The following is a 20,474-nucleotide window of genomic DNA, read 5'->3' as shown; positions in this document are numbered from 1 at the left end:
CTCTGACGGCCACTCCAGGACATTAACTTTGTTGTTTTTAAGCCATTCCTGTGTGGCTTTGGCTTTATGCTTGGGGTCATTGAATTGCTGGAGAACAAATCTTCTCCCAAGTCACAGTTCTCTTGCAGACTGCATCAGGTTTTCCTCCAGGATTTCCCTGTATTTTGCTGCATTCATTTTACCCTCTACCTTCCCAAGCCTTCTAGGGCTTGCTACAGTGAAGCATACTCACAGCATGATGCAGCCACCATAGTGTTTCACAGTAAGGATAGTGTGTTTTTGATTATGTGTGGTATTTGGCTTACATTAATCATAATGTTTAGTCTGATGGCTAAAAAGCTCAATTTTGGTTTCATCAGACCATAGAACCTTCTTCCAGCTGACTTCAGAGTCTCCCAGATGCCTTCTGGCAAACTCTAGCCAAGATTTCATGTGAATTTTTTTCATCAGTGGCTTTCTCTTTGCCACTATCCCATAAAGCTGCAACTGGACAACAGTTGTTGTATGTGGGTCTCTCGGTGGCCTCCCTCACTAGTCCCTTTCTTGCACGGTCACTCAGTTTTTGAGGATGGCTTGCTCTAGGCAGATTTACAGCTGTGACATATTCTTTCCATTTCTTGATGATTGACTTAAGTGTACTCCAAAGGATAATCAGTGACTTGGAAATTTTCTTGTATCCATCTCCTGACTTGTGCTTTTCAATAACCTTTTTGCGTATTTGCTTGGGGTGTTCTTTTGTCTTCCTGGTGTAGTTTTTGCCAGGATACTGACTGGCCAACAGTTGGACCTTCCAGATACAGGTGTGTTTTTACTACAAAGGTTTGTACAATTAATTCAAATACCTTGACTGCATGCAAGTTTTCAAAAACAGATCTCCATTAAATTAATTATGTGACTTCTAAAACCAATTAGCTATACCAGTGATGACACGGTGTGTCATATTAAAAGGGGTGAATACTTAAACAATCAATTACTTTGTGTTTTATATTTGTAACTGATTTAGATCACTTTGTAGAGATCTATTTTTTGACATGAAAGAATATTTTTCTGTTGATCAGTGTCGAAAAGAGCCAAATTAAATCCACTGTGATTCAATATTGTAAAACAATAAAACATGAAAACCTCCAAGGTGGTGGTAAATACTTTTTATCAGCACTGTATATATCCTTGATTGTGAGGAGGTTGGTGCCGGTAATACATTGGGCAGTTTCGCCTACCCATTGTAGAACCTTCCTTTCCGTCTGACCAAGTAAATTCTCTTTTCACTTTATATCCTTCAGAAAACTCAACATGATAATTCAATTTTCTGGATTTAGGCGTGAAAAATATGTTTTAACTGCATTTTCAGGCCTGTCTAATCACATCAAATGTATTCCCTGCAGTGCTAGTGTTCATTCTAATTCTGGCTTTTGTTTGAAAGTATTAGTTGTATATTGAAACAACAACTTGACAATTAATGGCATTCATCTCCGGAAATGTTTGAAACAGACTGTGATGCCTAGTTAATAATTATTTGATCAGTTTCCAGCATAGTTACAGATGCTCTCTGTACTCAGAAATAATCTAAAGAAAGTGCTAGCAGCTGCCAATGTGATTCAAATGTGGTCTTTCCCCACTGAGATGTTTTTGATGTTCCAGTCACTGCTACTGCGTTACTCATTAGAGGCTGTAAATTATTGTGAATCAGAATTTCGTGAAATGATCGTACCCAGTATTGAAAATTACAGGAATGTTATTGTTGAATATTGGTTTAAAAACTATATTTTTTGTACCGGAGTGAGCTTTTCCAGTTTTAGATTTTAATCATACAGTGAGAGGCAGCAGTTAATTAAAAAAAAAAATCACATAATGCAGAGCAGAAATGTAAGAGATTCTGCAGATGCTGGATATCCAGAGCAACACACACAAACTGCTGAAGGAACTCAGCAAACCGGGCAGTATCTATGGAGGGGAATAAACAACCGATGTCTTGGGCTGAGGCCCTTCACCAGGACTGGAGAGGAAGGAGACAGGATAAGAAGGTGGGGGAGAGGAAGCTGGCAGATGATAAGTGAGCCAGGTGAGGGGGATGGTGGGCTGTTGAGGGTGGGGGTGTGAAGTGAGAAGCTGGGAGGTGATAGGTGGAAGAGGTAAAGGGTTGAAGAAGAAGGAATTTAACGGGAAAGGATAGCAGGCTATATGAGCAAGTAGAGGAGGAGGGGCACCGGAGGGTGAATGGGGAAGGGGAAAAGAGAAGGGAGTGGAGGGAGAAATTACTGAAAGTTAGAGAGATTAATATTCATGCCATCCGGTTGGAGTAGGATGCCATGGACCAATACCATTAAGTAAAGATTGGGAATCCTTGGGTTTGAGGCTACCCAGACACAATATGAGATGTTGCTCCTTCAACATGGCCTCACTGTGGCAGTAGAGGACACCATGTCAGAATGTGGATGAGAATTAGAATTAAAATGGGTGGCCACGTGGAAATCTCTGCTGCCAGACCTGCGGAGTTCCTCCAGGTTTTTGTGTGTGTTGCATGTGCCATGCGGAGAAGGCTGCTTTAAAACACAGATGAAGCAAGACCAGGATTTCATCATCTCATTTTAATTTGAGTTTACATCAAGTGTTTAAGTAGTTAAGTTAGATTTTGTGTTTGGTTTATACATTCACACTGAGCGATTGACTGTTTTGCCCGAGGTACTTCTCAGTATTTAATCCTCCACACGCCAAAGATATAAGATCTGCACTTGCCTTTTATCTAATTTATTAAGTGACTATGGCTTTGTAACTAATGGATTATGAATATAAAGAAGTGTTTTAAAAATCCCTTTGTCTAATCTGTGATGTCCTTTATTATTGTGGTTAAATGACAGTGAAGCTCTCAGTAAGATATTCCATTGCTGATGGGCAGTCTCGGTCAGTAACTGAGTAGGATCTGATTTACAGAGAAGACAGGATGATCAGTTTCTGGAAGCAATCAGATAGCAGGAACTTCAAATCTATTGATCAGTATACATCTAGCGGCCAGTTCATTGGGTACCTCCTGTACCTAATAAAGTGGTCACTGAGTGTATATTTGTGGTCTCCTGAAGCTGTAGCCCATCCAACTCAAGGTTAGACATGTGTGTTCAGAGGTGCTCTTCTGCACACCACTGTTGTAATGTGTGGTTGTTTGAGACACTGTTGCCTTCCTGTCAGCGTAAACCAGTCTGGCCATTCTCCACTGACCTCTCGTTAACAAGACATTTTCACCTACAGGCTACCACTAACTGGATGTTTTTTGTATTTTGCACCATTCTCTGCAAACTCTAGAAACTTTAGTGCATGAAAATCCCAGGAGATCAGCAGTTTCTGAGATACTGAAACCCTCCCATCTAGCACTAACAATCATTCCATGGTCAAAGTCACTTAGATCACATTTCTTCTCCATTCTGATGTTTGATCTGAACAACAGCTGAACCTTCTGACCACGTCTGCATGCTCTTGTGCATTAAGTTGCTGCCCACGTGATTGGCTGATTGGCCTCGTTTCCCTGTGATGTCGTATGGCGTGGGGGAATATGAGGTCCAAATGTGAAGCTGGGTGTTCGGTGGACAGAGCTGTTTGTTGAAGGTGCTGTTTCTCTCTGTTACCGTGCAGGGTGGGGGAAGCTCAGATCTGTGTGTGTAGTTGGGTGTCTGTGGACGAGTTGTTGCCTGAGGGCTCTGTTTTTTTTTGTCCTGCCTCACGGATGATGGAAACCAAGAACCCGGTGTTCCACGCATGGGGTTCCTGAGGGTTCTGTGGTGCGACGTTGGGTGGGGAAGCTGAGATCCGGGTGTTCCATGGAGAAGATACCGAATGGCCTTGTTTTTCTCTGTGCTGCCTCGTTGGGTGGGGAAGCTGAGATCCGGGAGTTCAGTGGACAGGGTTCCTGATGGCCTTGTGTTTCTCTGTGTCGCTGTGAGGGATGTGGGTAGCTGAGATCCAGCTGTCCCAGGGATGGGGTTCCTGATGGCCTTGTGTTTCTCTGTGTCGCTGTGGCCTTGTGTTTCTCTGTGATGCTGTGAGGGGTGTGGGTAGCTGAGGTCCGGCTGACCCAGGGATGGGGTTCCTGATGGCCCTGTGATTTTCTGTGTTGCAGACTCGGGACAGCAGCAGCCGGGCTCTGTTGGAACTCAGTCTCACTCGGCGTCCGACCCGGGACCGATCCGGGCCACCGCACCCATGTGGCGCTGCAGCCGGATCATGCACATGCAGCGGGAGTTGCACCCCACCCTGCTCTCATCGCTGGAGGGCATCGTTGATCAGATGGTGTGGTTTCGCGAGAACTGGCACGAAGAGGTCTGTCCTCCTTACACTCTCATATTCCCTCCTCTTAGCCTCCTTGCTGGTCTGCACTGTACTTCTGTTCCCTTGCTTCTCCTGTCACTGGGTTCCCCAGTGCAGGAGAGCTTATAAAGTGGAAAAGCCATTGTTCAACTCTCTCAACCTCGGAAGTCCAGGTCCAGTGGTATGAGTAGTCATCACAACCGGGCTCTTCCTTGGTTGCAGTGATTCACTATGTCTTCGTCTGTGCCTTGTCACGCCCATGGAGAGTTCCATAACCACCTTCCTGGCACTGTAGGTCTCATCCACCCAATCTGCCGGAACTGTCTTCACATGCATCCCACAGGGCTGTTTGGTTCTAACTGGACACTCAGCTCTCACCTGTATCTCCGAGTTTATCCTATGATTGGGCTCGGGTTAAATAGGTGGATTGCTGAGCGGTATGGATCAGTGGGCCAGAAAGGCCTGTTCCATGCTATATCACTAAATAAATTAAAAAATAATAACTCTGGCTTCTTCCCTTTCCTTTCCAGAACTGCTTAGGATTAGATGTGGTTAACTTCTGCAAAATGCAGATGGTATTTGAGAGATCAATTCCGTCCCGTGTTAGTTGAAATGTCAACTGTTCCTTCCTCTCCATTGATGCTGCTCAATTCCTCCAGCGTTTTGTGTTTGTTGATTTAACAAACATTAAATCAGACATTTTTAACTCAGGCGTGTTTATGGATGAATAGTGGCCAAGGACATCAGAGTGAAGTCCTCACCCTTCAGTAAAGTGCCAAAAATCTTTAACTTCCACTTAAGAGAGAAAAACACATCTTGGGTTAATGTTCTGTGTAAAGGGTGCAATCTCCCACAGTGTGCCACTCTTTCAGGAGCTAAGATACCGTGGCAGGGGCCACAGTAGCAGAGTGCTTAGCACAAAGCTGTTACAGCTAGGGCCATTGGAGTTAGGTGTTCAATTCCGGCACTGTCTACTGAGTTTGTACATTCTCCCCGTGAGCGCATGGGTGCACAGTTTTCCTCCCAGATTCCAATGACGTACTGATTATTAGGTTAATTGGTCATTAATTGTAAATTGTTCTGTTTCTAGGCTAAGGTTAAATAACTGTGTTACTGGGTGGTGTGGGTCATTGGGCCAGGAGAGCCCGTTCCTTGCCGTAGCTAAGTAAATAAATAAATAAGGTGGGCTTTTTTTGTCAGCTGTACATTGAAATATACAGTGAAATGCATTGTTTGCATCATTGTTTGTGATGTGCTGGGGGCAGCCCGCAAGCCTCGCCATGCATCCTGTTCCAACATATCATGCCAGCAACTCACTGACCCTAACCCAAATGTGGTTTGAATGTGAGAGGAAGCCAGAGCACCCGGAGGAGACGCACATGTCACTGGGAGAACGTACAAACACCTTACAGGCATCAGTGGGAATCGAACCCTGATCACGCTGGTATTATAAAGCGATTGTGCTTACTACTACACTACCTGCTGTCCTAAGAATCTAGGTTAAGGCTCAAATCCTCCACCTTCTCACACGGATTCAAGAATATTAAGGTAAATTCTCACTCACTTTCTGTCCTAATGTCTAAATGATTCTTGGTGTACAGGTGCTGAGACAGCTACAGCAAGGACTGGCCAAGTGCTACTCAGTGGCTTTCGAGAAGAGCGGAGCTGTGTCTGATGCAAAGATCACGCCCCACACCTTAAACTTCGTCAAGAAGCTGGTGAGCACCTTCGGGGTCGGTCTTGAAAACGTGTCCAACGTTTCCACCATGTTCTCGAGTGCTGCGTCCGAGTCCCTGGCCAGGAGGGCTCAAGCCACGGCGCAAGACCCTGTCTTCCAGAAGCTTAAGGGGCAGTTCACAACAGGTGAGGATCATGCAGTGCTTTGTTACGTTATCCACTCTATGCATTGTGTTTGGCAGGGCAGTGGGCACTGGGGAGCGGGTGATTCTCTTCCGAAGCAATGATATATCATCATTGACATGAAATTGTTGCTTTGTAATACCAGAGGCAAGGATGCAATGTTGGGGCTTTATAAAGCACTGGTGAGGCCTCCCTTGGGGTATTGTCACCAGTTTTGGGCCCCTTATCTATGAAAAATTGTGCTGACTTTGGAGAGGGTTCAAAGGATGTTCAGGAAAATGATTCCGTGATTGAAGGGCGTATTGTATGATGAGTGTTTAATGGCTCTGGGCTTGTACTCACTGGAATTCAGAAGAATGAGGAGGGATCTCATTGAATGTTGCAAGGCCTCAACAGAGTGGATGTGGAGAGGATGTTTCCTTTGCTGGGGGAGCCCAGGACCAGAGGGCACAGCCTCAGAATAGAAGGACATCCCTTCAGAACAGAAATGAGGAGGAACTTCCTGAGCCAAAGGGTGGTGAACCTGTGGAATTCATTGCCACAGGCAGCTGTGAAGGCCAAGTCATTGGGTATATTTAAGGCAGAAGTTGTTGATAAGTTAATTAGTCGGGGGATGAAGGGATACAGGGAGAAGGCAGGAGATTTGGGCTGAGATGGAAAATGGATCAGTCGTGATGGAATGTTGGAGCAAACTTGATGGGCCAGATTCTACTTGTATACCTCATGGTCTTGTGCTCTGATGTATACGCGCTTTTGATAATGAATTTTGACTTTTGACATGTCTGCCTGCACTGTACCTTTCCCATAACTGTAACGTTATATTCTGCATCATGTAATTGTTTTCCTTTTATACTGACTAGATGCTCTTGCGTATGGAATCACTCGGAACGTACTTGCATATAGGATCGTTGCTTTGCTGCTGCTTGTCTGTGGGAGGGAGGGGAGCTGGGAGGGGGCTTTGGGATTCTAACATTTAACTGCCATTCATTCTTTGGGGCACTCCTCTGTTTTCGTGGATGGTTGTGAAGAAAAAGTATTTTAGGATGTATATTGTATACATTTCTCTGACATTAAATGTACCTTTGAATGGCATGCTTCTGTCTGGATGGATTGCAAAACAACAGATTTTTCACTGTATTTTGTGCAAGTGACAGCAATAAATCAATTACTTAATTGTGGCTGAGTGACAGATGTTGTACTAAGCCCTGTGGTGTCCCTCTGGTAAAGTTACCCAGCCATTTACTCTATGAATTCCAGTTTATATTGAGCTGATTGGTCTTGTCAGGACTGTGCCTGTGGAATTACCCCTTGCCCCTCTCCCTGCTTGCACCAGGGGCACGAAAATGGACCCTGGTGGAAATGCGATTGTTACATGTACCAACATACAGTGGAAAAGTTTTGTTTGTTTACTATCCAGATAGATCATTCCCTATGAGAATGTGCACACTGCTTATAGACAGCAGTGGGAATTGAATCCTAATCACTGGCGCTGTAAGGCATCGTACCTACTGCCTCTCTTCCGTGCCGTACTCCTCGGACATGGTGTCCGTGTGGCTGCACCAGAACAGATTGTTGGTGATATTCACACCGAGGGATTTGAGCTTTCAACATCCTCACTCCGAACCACTGATACAGACAGGGGCGTGTGCTCCGTCCCACTTCCTGAAGTGGATGACCTGCTCCTGGTGTGCTTTGCAGTTTCTGTCCAGTAGATCCTATAGGACATGTGCATAAGATAATGGGGCTGAGCCCACCTCCCGCTAACATCCATCATTGGAAGAGTGGAGGCCTCCCCCTGCGGCCTACGGGACTCACTGAAGTTTGTGGAGAAAGTTTCAATACTACCTCTAAAAATAAGGTGATGTACAGGTTACAGCTGAGAACATGGCAACAATTAAAAACAGGATTATCTAAGGCATAAATTTAAGGTGATGGAGGAAAGTATTGGGCGATATCAGGGGTAAGTTTTTTTACAGAGTAGTAGGTGCGTAGAACTCACTGCCGGGGTAAAGATTAGAGATTAGTTTTATTTGTCACTTGTTCGTTGAAACATAAAATGAATTGCGTTGTTAGCATCAAATCAAATCAGCAAGGGTTGTGCTGGACAATTCACAAGTGTCATAGGTCTTTTGGAATGTGGGAGGAAACCAGAGCACCCAGAGGAAACACATGTGGTCACGGGAAGAATGTACAAACTTTGTACAGGCAATGGCTGGATTTGAACCCTGATCAGTGATGACTGGTACTGTCAAGTGATGGGCATAGTGGTAGGGTCAGATGTATTAGGGGCACTTAAAACACTATTAGGTAGGCACGTGGATGATAGAAAAATGGAGGGCAATGTGGAATGGAAGGGTTAGATTGATCCTGCAGTAGGTTAAAAGGTTGGCACAACATTGTGGGCCGAAGGGCCTGTACTGTCTATGTTCAACGCTCCAGCTTTTAAACTGAGCCATAAGCTTCCTAGGAAGGCAGCAATCCTTCATTATGAAAATGCTCCCTGATGGTTGAAATCTTCTGGCCAGGGCTCGTTTTTGCAGCCAGCTCAGCTTTTGAAGTCTAGTTAGTGCTGTGTGCCGTAGCATAAATCAGAATTGTAGTGACCTGCTGCTAGCTGCGTGAAGCAGGAGGTGTCCGGAGTTAAGTGCTTGCCACCCTGATGAGGTGTTCCGAGGCTGGAACGCTTCTCCCCACTTGAAGCCTGTGGTCAGCATTGAGTGTGGGCTAACCCACAGGAGCAGATAACAACCAGAGGCCACCACTTGGTCCATTTCCTCTGTGCTGACTCTGATCCCAGTTTCCTTTTTCCAAATCCATTATTTGTAAAGGCTACATTGTATGTCGAATCTTAACCATCCATTGTAGCAAAGAATTCCATGCTCAAAATGCAAGTATATTTATCACCTGAACATCAAAACATACAAAGAAATGTGTCATTTGCAGTATCAGCCAGCACATTCAGGGGTGTATTGGGACAGCTCACAAGTGTCATCACACATTCCATTGCCAACAAAAGATGCCCACGATGCTCGGCAGAACAACACAGAATACAACAAGCAATAAAACAACAACAGCAAGACAAAGCTCCTATCTGTCCCTCTGCTGCCCCCCACCCCCATCTGTCCCTCTGGTTCCCTGCCTCACTGTCTTTGGAAACATTTTCTTACTGTGTCTAAGCTATTCCTGATTTTTAGTACTCTGTTCAAATCTCCCTGTGACCACCTCTGCTGTAATGACAGGAAACCCTGTTTCTTCGACCCTACCCTGTAACCGACCTTCTCATTGCTAATCCCATTCCATCATCACTGTCGTCTCTTCAAAGCCTATGTCACACAGTTGTAGAGCACTACAGCAAAAGCACACGCCCTTGGCCCATCTAGTCCATGGCAAACTTGTTGATCTGCCTAGTCCCATTGACCTGCACCTGGCCCATAACCCTCCATACCCCTCCCATCCATGTATAATACCTATCCAAGCTTCTCTTCAATGTGCAGTCAACTCTGCATCCACCATTTCTGCCAGCAACTCATTCTACACTCCAAACCTCCTCACATTCCCCTTAAGTTAGGGAAGTGCTTTGTTGGGCACCTCCGCACCATCCGCTATCAGCGAGACCTCCCGTTTGGCCAAACGTTCTGAATCTCGTTCCTGTTCCAACATGTCGATCCCTGGCCTCCTTTTCTGCCAAGATGAGCCACCCTCAGGGTAGAGGAGCAACACCTTATATTCCGTCTGGGTACCTTCCAACCTGTTGGCGTGAGTATCAATTTCTCCTTCCAGTAAATATATCCTCCACCCCCCCCCCAGTTCCTGTACTCCCCACTCTGACTTTTTACTACTTCTCACCTGCCTTTTCCCACCCACCTGGCTTCACCTGCCACCTTTCAGCTAGCCTCCTTACCCTCCCCCAACCTTTTTATTTTGGCATCTTCTCTCTTCCTTCTCAATCCTGACTAGAAAATTTGACTGTTTATCATTTCCATAGATGCTGTCTGTCCTGCTAAGTTCCTCCAGCATTTTGTGTGTCCACATAAATATTTCACCTTTCACACTTAACCTATGATTCCATCTTTGCTGAATTCTGGAAACAATTTTCCATGCCATGATCTATACTTCTGCACTTTTTGCTTCTGTTCAGAACATCGAAGAAATATATATACAGAAATGTGCAGGAAAAGGGTGAAGGATGATGAGGGATGTCACCCACCCTGCTCATAGACTGTTTGTCTCATTCTCATCAGGGAAGAGGCTACTCAGCATTCACACCAGCCTCAAAAACATCTAATCTTATGTATTTATATTTATTGTTTTTTAATTGTATTCTTTATGCTTATTGTGATTTTGTTCTGCTGTAGCAAATCTGGAGTAACAATTATTTCTTTCTCCTTTACACTCGTGTACTGAAGAATGACAATAAACTATCTTGAAACTTTTGTAAGTTTTGTCACGGTGTCTGTTGCTTTAAGATGCTGAGTTGCACCCTAGGCTGTCTCACGGTGAAGCTGAGTTGTATTTTAGTCTCTGGTAGTTCTTCAAACACTTGTTCTTCAACTTCAGAATGTGTTGACTTATGTTGACCACAGTTCCTTTTTTCTCTGCCTGGAACATTCCTTGTGCATGAGTGTAGATGATGTGTTTTGGTGTGCTGCCCAGCTGTGGGTAGCCTTGAGAGCTTAGGCTGGAACAGATCTGATACCTTCCTCGTGTTCAGACGTTCACCAGCAAGGATTATTGGATGATCACCAAGAACACAGACTAATTCCTCAGTCCCAGCACGCAGCACTCTGTTCCAACAGCAAACTAACTGCAGGTGGTGGGAACCTGGCCCCGAAGATGATGAGGGTTGAGAGGGAAAATAAGTCAGCCATAATCGAATGGTGGAGCAGACTTGATGAGCTTAGATGGTCTAATTTTCCTCCCATGCCTTATGGTCTTATGATGGACATACTCAGCAGATTCAAGAACGGATTTATGCTTCGGGGTCGCTGACCTTTCACTTGGAAAATGTCTGATGGAAAAGCCATTGACCTGGAAAATAGATTAGAACATAGTGCATTTCAGCACAGCACAGGCCCTTCGGCCCACAATGTTGTGCTGACCTTTTAACCCCCTCCCACAAAGTCCTCCATTTTTCTATCATCCGTGATCCTATCTAAGAATCTTTTGGGTATGCCTCAAGAAGGTGGCATCCATCATTAAGGACCCCTATTACTCAGGGAGGAGGTACGGGAACCTGAAGACACACACTTAATAAAGCTTTAGGAACAGCTTTGTCCCTGCCATCAGATTTCCAAATGGATAATGAACCCATGAGCACAACCTCACTATTTTTGTTGTCTATTTGCACTATATAAAGTATATATACAGTGTACAACCCTGAGATTTGTCTTCCCACAGACAGCCACGAAACAAAGAAACACCATGGAACCCTTTCAAAGAAAAACATCAAACACCCAAGGCACAAAAAAAAGAACAAATCATGCAAACAGCAAAAAACGAGCGAATAATACACAGCTTGTTAAACATCAAACACTGAGTCCTTGAAACAGTCTTTCATTGTTCAGTTTAGTTCAGTTCAGTTCAATTTAGCCATGTTGTTCGTTGACTGCAAACCTCAGAGCCAGTTCACCCTGATCAAAATCATGCAAAATAGCAATTAAAAAAAAAAGGAGTGATCAGAAACTAGAAACAAATATAACATGAACTGCAGAGTCCTCTAAAAACAAGTCTAATCCACAAATGGCACTGATCAAACCTTACCCCAGACCCAAAATGCTGGCATCTTCTTCCAGCACCAGCGTGGCAGAGGGAGACTGGTCAAACGTAGGCAGATGGCGCAGAACACTCTTGTCCTCGTTGATTTCAATCTTGCATGACGCTTTAATCTTCAAGATCAATGAATAATGAGCCGATCGTGGGTTCATGCTCCACCATTAGGCTGCATACTCAACGTCACTCTCAACCACGCCAAATTCCTTTGGAGACAGCAGAAGCGTCAGATCGCTCTGTCAGCCCAAAAACATGTCATCAAAGTGTAAGTTACGGTCTCCAATCACACACAGATTAGTAGCAGAGGTATATTGGAAAGAAGGAGAGAACGAAGTAGTTTCGTGGACTGTCTGCAGGATGTTGCCGTTAGTCACTTCAGTCACTGATGCCATCTTGCCCAATCACATGTACGTCGAAACATAGAGTAAATTGGCCGGCTGGTGGCGCAATGACATCAGCACTGGACTCAGGAACGGAGGTCCCCGGGTTCGAACCCAGTTGGGGCCGCTCCCGAGTACACTTTCCATCTGTGCCGGGTTGAGTGTCGAGATCGCAACTCAACCTCGTAAAATAAAGGGAAAACTACTGCGAAATGTCTGTGTGAGGAGTGGTGCGTCCCACACAGTCTCTCTCTCTCACTCTGCTCCTTGTAAAGGCATGAAAAAGACATCGTCCCACCAACATTGTACACGCACGGATGCACGCACACGCAAAAAAAAAAGAAACTTACAGTGAAATGCGCTATCATAAGATTACCATAATGCTTAGCAGAACACCACAAACCAGCACTAACCCAGCAATAAAGCACCAATGGCATAACGAGCTCTGTTCCTGATGAAGGATCTTGGGCCGAAATGTCGACTGTGTGTCCATTGGTGTTGGCTGACCTGCTGAATTCCTCTAGCATTTTGTGTGTAGAGTTCTTGTATCTTTTTCTTGTGGTTGAAATGTCTACAGGGTCTAGATATTGGTGGGCAGTTCAGTGGGTGCCTGGATTGCTCTGCCGGGAGTGGTAGTGAAAGCAATTAGAGTAGTGGTGTTTAAAAAGGCTCTGAATTTGCAGAGAATGGAGGAAAATAGCCACCAAGAGGAGCACAATCTTGTCGTGGGTTGGAGGCTTGCGTGCCTCAATGACCCAGAGAGCTACGTTGGCTGGAATCAGGACTTTCTTCTTTGGCTCCTGGTAGATTCACCCATGCCAGACAGGTCAGAGTGTAGAGGCCAGTCTAAGAGCGGTCCACCAGTCTTCCAGGTTTGGGAGTTCAGCTCAGAGCTAACAACCCTGGCTGGTGAAACAAAATTGTTACGGAAACAGCAATGAAAAAAACTTCTACTTCTTGAGTGGCCAAGGACAAACAGATGGAGGACCTTCATTGCTGCCTTAAATGCCAGCAGCGTAACCGGCAGTAGGTTAGGAGGGATATGGACATTGTGTAGGCAGAAGTGATTAGTTAAACATTTAAATAGTTCCAGTAGTATATTGTGGGCCGAATGGCCCGTTCCTGTGCTGTACTGTTCTGTGTTCTGTAACACGGCATGGTACCTAATGTCTCTGCTGCTTTGAAGCAGCGTTAATTGCAAGTTCCGTGTGCAGTTCCCCTGCTGTGTAATTTTAAAATGAAACAGCCTCATCATGTTAACTTAACCGTGCTGTCAATGAAAGTGTAATGAAAGGCTCTGAGAGAGAGAGAAGCATGCAGCCAAACAGATGTGCAAAGCCTCACCAATTCCTTAAAGTGAGGGGCTCACTGAGTGTTTAATAAAAAACAGTGATGTGCTTCAGTCTGTTCCAAAGCTGAGGCAGATTTAATGTCTTTCCTAAACTGACACATTATTATTTTCAGTAACACACACAAAATGCTAGAGGAACTCAGCAGGTTGGGCAGCATCAATGGAAAAAAATAAAGAATAGACATTTCGGGCTGAGACCCTTCATCAGGACAGGAAAGAAAGCAGGCAGAGGTGGTGGGGAGGAAGAGTATGAGTTAGAAGGTGTTACGTGAAACCAGGATAGGGGGAGGCTGGGGGGGGGCTGTGGTGGATGAAGTGAACATCTGGGAGGTGATAGGTGGATTGCAAACTCTGCCACTCCATCATTGACACTAGCCTCCCAGCACTGAGGACGTCTTCAAAAGATGATGCTTCAAAAAGATGGCATCCATTATTAAGGACCCCATCAATTAGGATATGCCCTCTTTTCATTGCTACCATTAGGGATTGGGTACAGTAGCCTGAAGACACACACTTAATGTTTTAGGAACAGTATCTTCCCCTCTGCCATCAGATTTCTGAAAGGACAATGAACCAACTCATGAACACTACCTCAGTATTTTTGCAAACACGAGGTCCTGACGAAGGGTCTCAGCCCGAAACGTCGACTGTACCTTTTCCTAGAGATGCTGCCTGGCCTGCTGCGTTCACCAGCAACTTTGATGTGTGTTGCTTGTTAGTATTTTTGCTCTTTATGCGTTGCTAATTTATATATATATTTCCTTTTGTCATTTATAATATTTTTATACATTGCACTGTACTGCTGCCACAAAACAATAGATTTCACAACATATGTCAGTGATAATAAACTTGATTCTGATTCTGAAAAGGAAAAAGGTAAAAGGCTGAAGAAGAAGGAATCTGATAGGAGAGGATAGTGGACTGTAGGAGAAAAGGATTTAATTCTTTACAATGGCATATATTAAACACAATGGCACATGCTCTTCCAAAGCACAACGTTCCAGTTCCTGTCAGTAAAAAAACATTATTTTCCTTAGTTTTCAATATGATTGAACAGCCGTAAACTGCTCTGTGCCTGAATTTCTACCTGTTGAATAGAAAATATAAACAGGGAGCAGCAATGTGCATAATTTATCACTTCATCAAAAATAAAGGAATAAAGCTGGGGCACAGTCATGACAAACTGTTCCTAACCTGTTAAATCTCAAAGCAAAGCCCCCCCCCCACCCGCTTCTCCCACATGGCTATATCCCAGTTACTTTGTTGTGACTGGACAGATGACCAGCTGATCCAGCTCTCTTGTCCCTCCTTCATGATTCATGAAGTCATACAGCTCTGAAACTGGCCCTTTGGCTCGACCTGGCCATATCCAGCCAAGGTGCCTCTCTGTCCCATTTGCTTGTATTTGGCCCACTTCAATAGTGGGAGAGTCTAGGAGCAGAGGACACAGCCTCAGAATACAAGGATATCTCTTTAGAACAGAGATGAGGAGGAATTTCTTCAGCCAGAAGGTGGTGAATCTGTGGAATTCAGTGCCACAGATGGAAGTCAAATTAAAGCAGAGTTTGACAGGTTCTTGATTGATAAGAGCATCAGAGCTTATAGAGAGGATGGGATTGAGGGGAAAAATAAATCAGCCAAGATCAAATGGTGGAACGGACTCTATGACCTTTGTCTTAGTGTTGTGGACTATCCCTCTAAATCTTTCTAATCCAAGTAACTACCTGTTGTTACTGTCTCAACACTCTCTTCTGGCACCTCATTTAATTGAGTCATCATTCTCTCAGTGAAAATTTTCCTCTCAGATCTCCTTTATATCTCAGCCCCTCTCAACTTAAAATTATACCTTCTAGCTTTGGACTCTCTTGGGAAAAATACTGTGACTTTCACCTATCTGCACCCCTTTTTGTTTGAATAATCTCTAAAGTCACCACTCGGCCTTCTTCACTCCAGGGAAGCAGTCCCAAACTGTCCAGTTCTAGCAATATCCTTGCGAATTGTTTTCGCCCCCTCTTTAGCGTAATCACGTAGTGTAGCAGGGGTGTGTAGTGGGTAGTGTAACGCTTTTACAGAGACAGCGACCCAGGTTCAATTCTGCCACTGCCTGTCAGCTGTTTGTATGTTCTTCCTGTAACTGCATGGGTTTTTCTCATATCCAAAAACATAAAGAGCGCCATGGTAGTGTAGCGTTTAGAGCAATGCTATTACAGCTCGAAGTTCAGAGTTCAATTCCGACACTATTTGTAAGGAGTTTGTATGTTCTCCAGGTGCTCCAGTTCCAGTTTTCTCCCACATTGCAACAATGTTCTAGTTGGTAGGTTAATTGGTCATTGTGAATTACCCTCTGAATAGGCGAGAGTTAACTAGGTGGGTTACTGGGCAGTGCGGATCAATGGGCGGAAGGGTCCGTTACTGTGCTGTATCTCTGAATAAAAAACATAATAATAAAGTGTGCTGACCTCCCATTTCCCTCCACAGATGCTGCCTGACCTGCTAAGTTCTGGCTTGGCGTGTGTTTTGTTCCAAGTTTCCAGCCTCCCTGCTGTCTGTAAAACTGCCATGGGTTGTGTAACATCATGAAGGATCCCACCCAGCCTGCTCATGGCCTTTTTGTCCCACTCCCATCAGCGAGGAGGCTATGTTGCATCCAGGGCAAGGCCACCAGACTCGAAAACAGTTACTTGCCCCCAATCAGTAAGGCTGATCAAAGCTTCCACCCACTAACCCACCCCTCCACACCCTCAAATACCACTGCTTTATCATTTCCTGTCAGAGTCACCTTTTGTACACTCCTGTGCTTGGCGTCACTTTATGGACATACAATCAGTCTATGTATATAAGCTATCTTATGTATTTATATTTATTATTTTTTTTATTATTGTGTTCTTTACATTATTGTTTTTTTGTGCTGCATCAGATCCAGAATGACAATTATTTTGTTCTCCTTTACACTTGTGTACTGGAAATGACATTAAGCAATCTTGACAATACTTTGGGGATATCACGGAAGATACTAACTACTGCAAAGCCTTAACTGCATTTCCAAGGGAGCCAGTAGGTGGAGCATACCACCATGCTATATAAAATACTTTTGAGAGTTACCAGGTGCATTTTCTCCTAAGTGGCAGCAACTAGCACAGGGAATGAAAAATGACGGCTAGAAAATAAGGAAAAGCAATTAGAGCATGAGTGCGTTGCAGGGTTTTGTTTGAAACTTAACTTCCCAATCAGTTTGCGAGCATAAACACAGCCCCGAGGCTTAACAGCTAGAAGTGGGACCCTTAATACCCAAGGGGACGAGCAAATGAAGGATCTGGTTGTTGTCTCTTGACGGTAGCAGCGAATCATGAATTTGACCTATATAGCTAATGCATATTTGGCGTGATGTACTCTCTGGGACACAGCCGTGGCATGACAGCAAATAATGGGAGTTCTGAGCCATATGATTGAAAGCAATGAATGTTGGCTATCCTGCGGAGAAATACTGGTGAAATGGTTTTGCATGCTGGGTGATTGTTCAGGATTCACAGGGGCTTCAACTATAAATAATTATAATGTTTTTTTCCCCTCTCCTCTTCATCTTGTTTGAGAGAGAGTCTGTTGCCATGAAAAAATGCGTTAGCTTTGCTGTGCAATCCTTAGGGTCATCTGGCTGTTCTTCCTCATCTCCCTGTATACAGCTCGGTTTCATGGATTTTATTGCCGACCTTGTGCCTCGATTCAAATTGATTAAAAGGGAAGGCAATTGCTCTTGAGGCTTGCAGGGCAGTGTCAGAGGTAGGAGCTCGTGTCCAATCTGGCAGGTTTAAAAAGCACTTGAAGAGCTTTCATTTCATTTCATTTCTACTGGCATTCGCGCCGTTTCCATATCTCAAGCTGGCTGCTCATTAGCTGAGCATGTGTACTTTGATGTCTGAGTGACATTTGCTTTTCCAGTTCTCCAGCAAAAACAAATATGTTCAGTGCTTTGATTAACTAATTTGCTGCAGGAGGCGGTGCTTCCGTAAAATATAGGAGCAGAATTTGGCCTTTCGAGTCTGCTGCACCATTCTATCATGACTGATGTATTATCCCTCTCAACTCCACTCTCCTCTCAGGCAGAAGTGGCCGGATTCTGCGAGGGATTGACAGGGTAGATGCAGAGAGTTTGTCTGAAGAGGCTGAAAAATGTCAGAGGGGTGTGTGCAGAGTTAGGATAACCGGTTCATCTTTTGGGACTGAGTTGAGCGATCATCCTTTATTTGCGAAAAGTAAAGGTAATAGATTAACTTCACTTCACATATTTTGAAACGTACAGCAAAATGTTGATCTGCGTCAATGACCTGCACAGTCTGAGGGGCATCCCACAAGTATCACTGTGCTTCCGCTGCCAACGTAACATGCCCACAACTTCCTAACCCTAACCCGTACCTCGTTGGAATGTGGAGGAAACTGGAGCAGCCAGAGAAAACGCATGAGGTCATGGCGAGAATGTACAAACTCCTTACAGACGGCGGTGGGAATTGAACCCTGATTAGCGATTGCAGGTGTTTGTACCTTAGAGGACAGTGTGCATTCGTTCTGGGGAATATTCTTGGCAGGGAAAGGTTCTTAGTATTGGACTACTTGGGGCTTGAATGCCAAAGTGAAGGTAAGACAGTCATCTTCTGGCAGAGAAAACCACAATGGTGATACATCCTGAATGTAGGTTACTGCTTACACTGTGAACATACAGGCAAAGGAAAGGGTGTGCATTATGTACAAGATTTAATAATGACCATTACCTTTACCGCTGTATCGTTTGCAAGGGCTGTGGGCAGAACTGGAATACCACGCTCTGCTTTAGCGAGTTCCAACACCATGTTGTAGCACTTTGCTGCTGTGATATCCAAGCTGGTGTGGAGTACCACGTGGCAGCTGGAGGAACCTTTAGGCAGTGGGCCCTGCTGTTGTTCAGGCTTACACCCACCATGACAGGCAGCATCTGTGAAAAGGCAAAAGCAGCTAATGTCCTGAAACTTTATCACTTTCTGCAGATGTGGCCTGACCTCCTGAATACCTCCATCGTTTTCTACTTTTAAGATTTCTGGAGTCTGCAGTTTATTGACTTTCATAAACGCAAGAACCTGCAGAAGCTGGAAATCCAGAACAACGCACACAAAATGCTGGAGGAACTCAGCAGGTCAGGCAGCATCAATGGAGTGGAATAAACAGTCAATATTTTGGGCTGAGACCCTTTATAAACTGTCAGTGTTGTGGATGAGACACTTTATCTTGAGTCCTGAAGGGTCTTAGCCCGAAATGTCAACTGTTTATTCCTCTCCACAAATGCTGCCTGACTTACTGAATTTCATTAGGCTACATCTGTATATGAAGTCCTCTTTTGGTATTGGTTTATTATTGTTAAGGGGAAGACGGGGGGGGGTTGGGGGGGGGGATTTCTTCTCTCATGGCAGTGTGAGTGTGGAATAAGCTGCCAGTGCAAGTAGTGGGTGTGGGTTCGATTACAAAAAAAATTGGATAGGTACGTAGATGGTAGGGGTATAGAGGGCTATGATCTGGGTGCGGGTTGATGGGACGAGGCAGATTAAGAGTATGGCACAGACTAGATGGGCTGAATGGCCAGTTTCTGTGCTGTAGTGTTCTATGAGTCTATGATCTGTAGCAATGTGTACCATTCTGACAGGTTGTGTCTAGGTAAAAGTAATCAAGGTAATAAAAAGAGACATGGAATGCAGAATGTAGTGTTACAGTTACAGAGAAAGTATAGTGCAAGTAAGTAAATAAATAAAGCATACGGGCCACAACAAGAGAGGTTGGGAGAGTCAGAAAGCTGGGAGGATGTAGGTGGTAGAATCCATGGTCCAATCTTCTGTCCTATCAGGTTCCTCCTCCTTCAGTCTTTTATCTCTTCCACCTATCACCTGCCAGCTTCCACTCACCTGGTGTCACCCATCACCTTCCAAGTTGTACTCCATTCCCTCTCCCCACCTTCTTAATCAGGCTTCTTCCCCCTTCCTTTCCAGTCCTCATAGAGAGTCTCGGCCCGAAACGTTGACTGTTTATTTCCCTCCGCGCATGCTGCCTGAGCTGCTGAATTCCTCCAATATTTGGAGTGTGTTGCTCAAATTTTCCAACATCTCTTGTGTTGATTATTTTAAGCTGTCATCACCCTGAGGAAGTTGAACTGATGGTCTTCTCCAAATTGATCAGAAATTATTAAGCTTGTGTAGAAAAGGAAAGCTAACCTTCTGTCATTGACAGAGGGCAGCTGATCTGGAAGGGACAGCTAATAATCAGGGGATTGGTGACTACTGCCTGCAACCAGTCTGAGGCTGTAAATTAATGGTTTCTTGGTGTGAGATTCACTAAAGCTGGCTTAAAGCAGTTTGTATGGAACAGTGGCCACACCCCAGTACACGGCTTCAACTGGCAGTGAGGGTAGCTAGTGGGCCACATACTCCAGTGAGATACAGATATGCCTGTCTTAGCATGTGAAGTCAGCTCGGCTGACTGGACAGATGAGATCCAGTGGCCAGCTTGGTGGCTCTGCATCGTTTCATTGACAGCGAGGGCATGACTCGGCACAGAAGTCATGGTCGTCCACTGTAACCAAGGAACACCCCAGTTGTGGTGACTACTTTTTCCGCTGGTCAAGAAGACTTCCAAGGTCAAGAGAGTGGAACTGCCCCAGTGTAACAGCTTTCCCACTTTTGAAAACACTCCAGCAGAGATTTCTAATCTGCCATCGTCGGATACGACAGCCTGGGGAATGCACTTCCAGGTTTCTGGTGGAAGAATTAAAGCAAGACAGATTTCTTTTGCATCTGGCGATAAACTTC

The 20,474-nt window shown here is 44.7% G+C and overlaps 1 protein-coding gene across 2 annotated transcripts in view; it reads left to right on the top strand.

Moving 5' to 3' along the window:
* trrap (transformation/transcription domain-associated protein) overlaps positions 1 to 20,474 on the top strand; it is a 317,959-nt gene that overhangs the window by 261,472 nt on the left and 36,013 nt on the right. For both annotated transcript variants that reach the window (XM_063059362.1, XM_063059361.1), the window contains 2 exons: positions 4,106 to 4,305; positions 5,895 to 6,156. In XM_063059362.1, coding sequence (XP_062915432.1) covers positions 4,106 to 4,305; positions 5,895 to 6,156 — 462 coding nt within the window. The remainder of the gene's footprint in view (positions 1 to 4,105; positions 4,306 to 5,894; positions 6,157 to 20,474) is intronic.

The sequence above is a fragment of the Mobula hypostoma genome, chromosome 9, assembly GCF_963921235.1.
Source record: "Mobula hypostoma chromosome 9, sMobHyp1.1, whole genome shotgun sequence".
Taxonomy (NCBI): Eukaryota; Metazoa; Chordata; class Chondrichthyes; order Myliobatiformes; family Myliobatidae; genus Mobula; species Mobula hypostoma.
The sequence above is the reverse complement of the archived record's forward strand: the minus strand, read 5'-3'. Positions and strand labels throughout refer to the sequence as shown.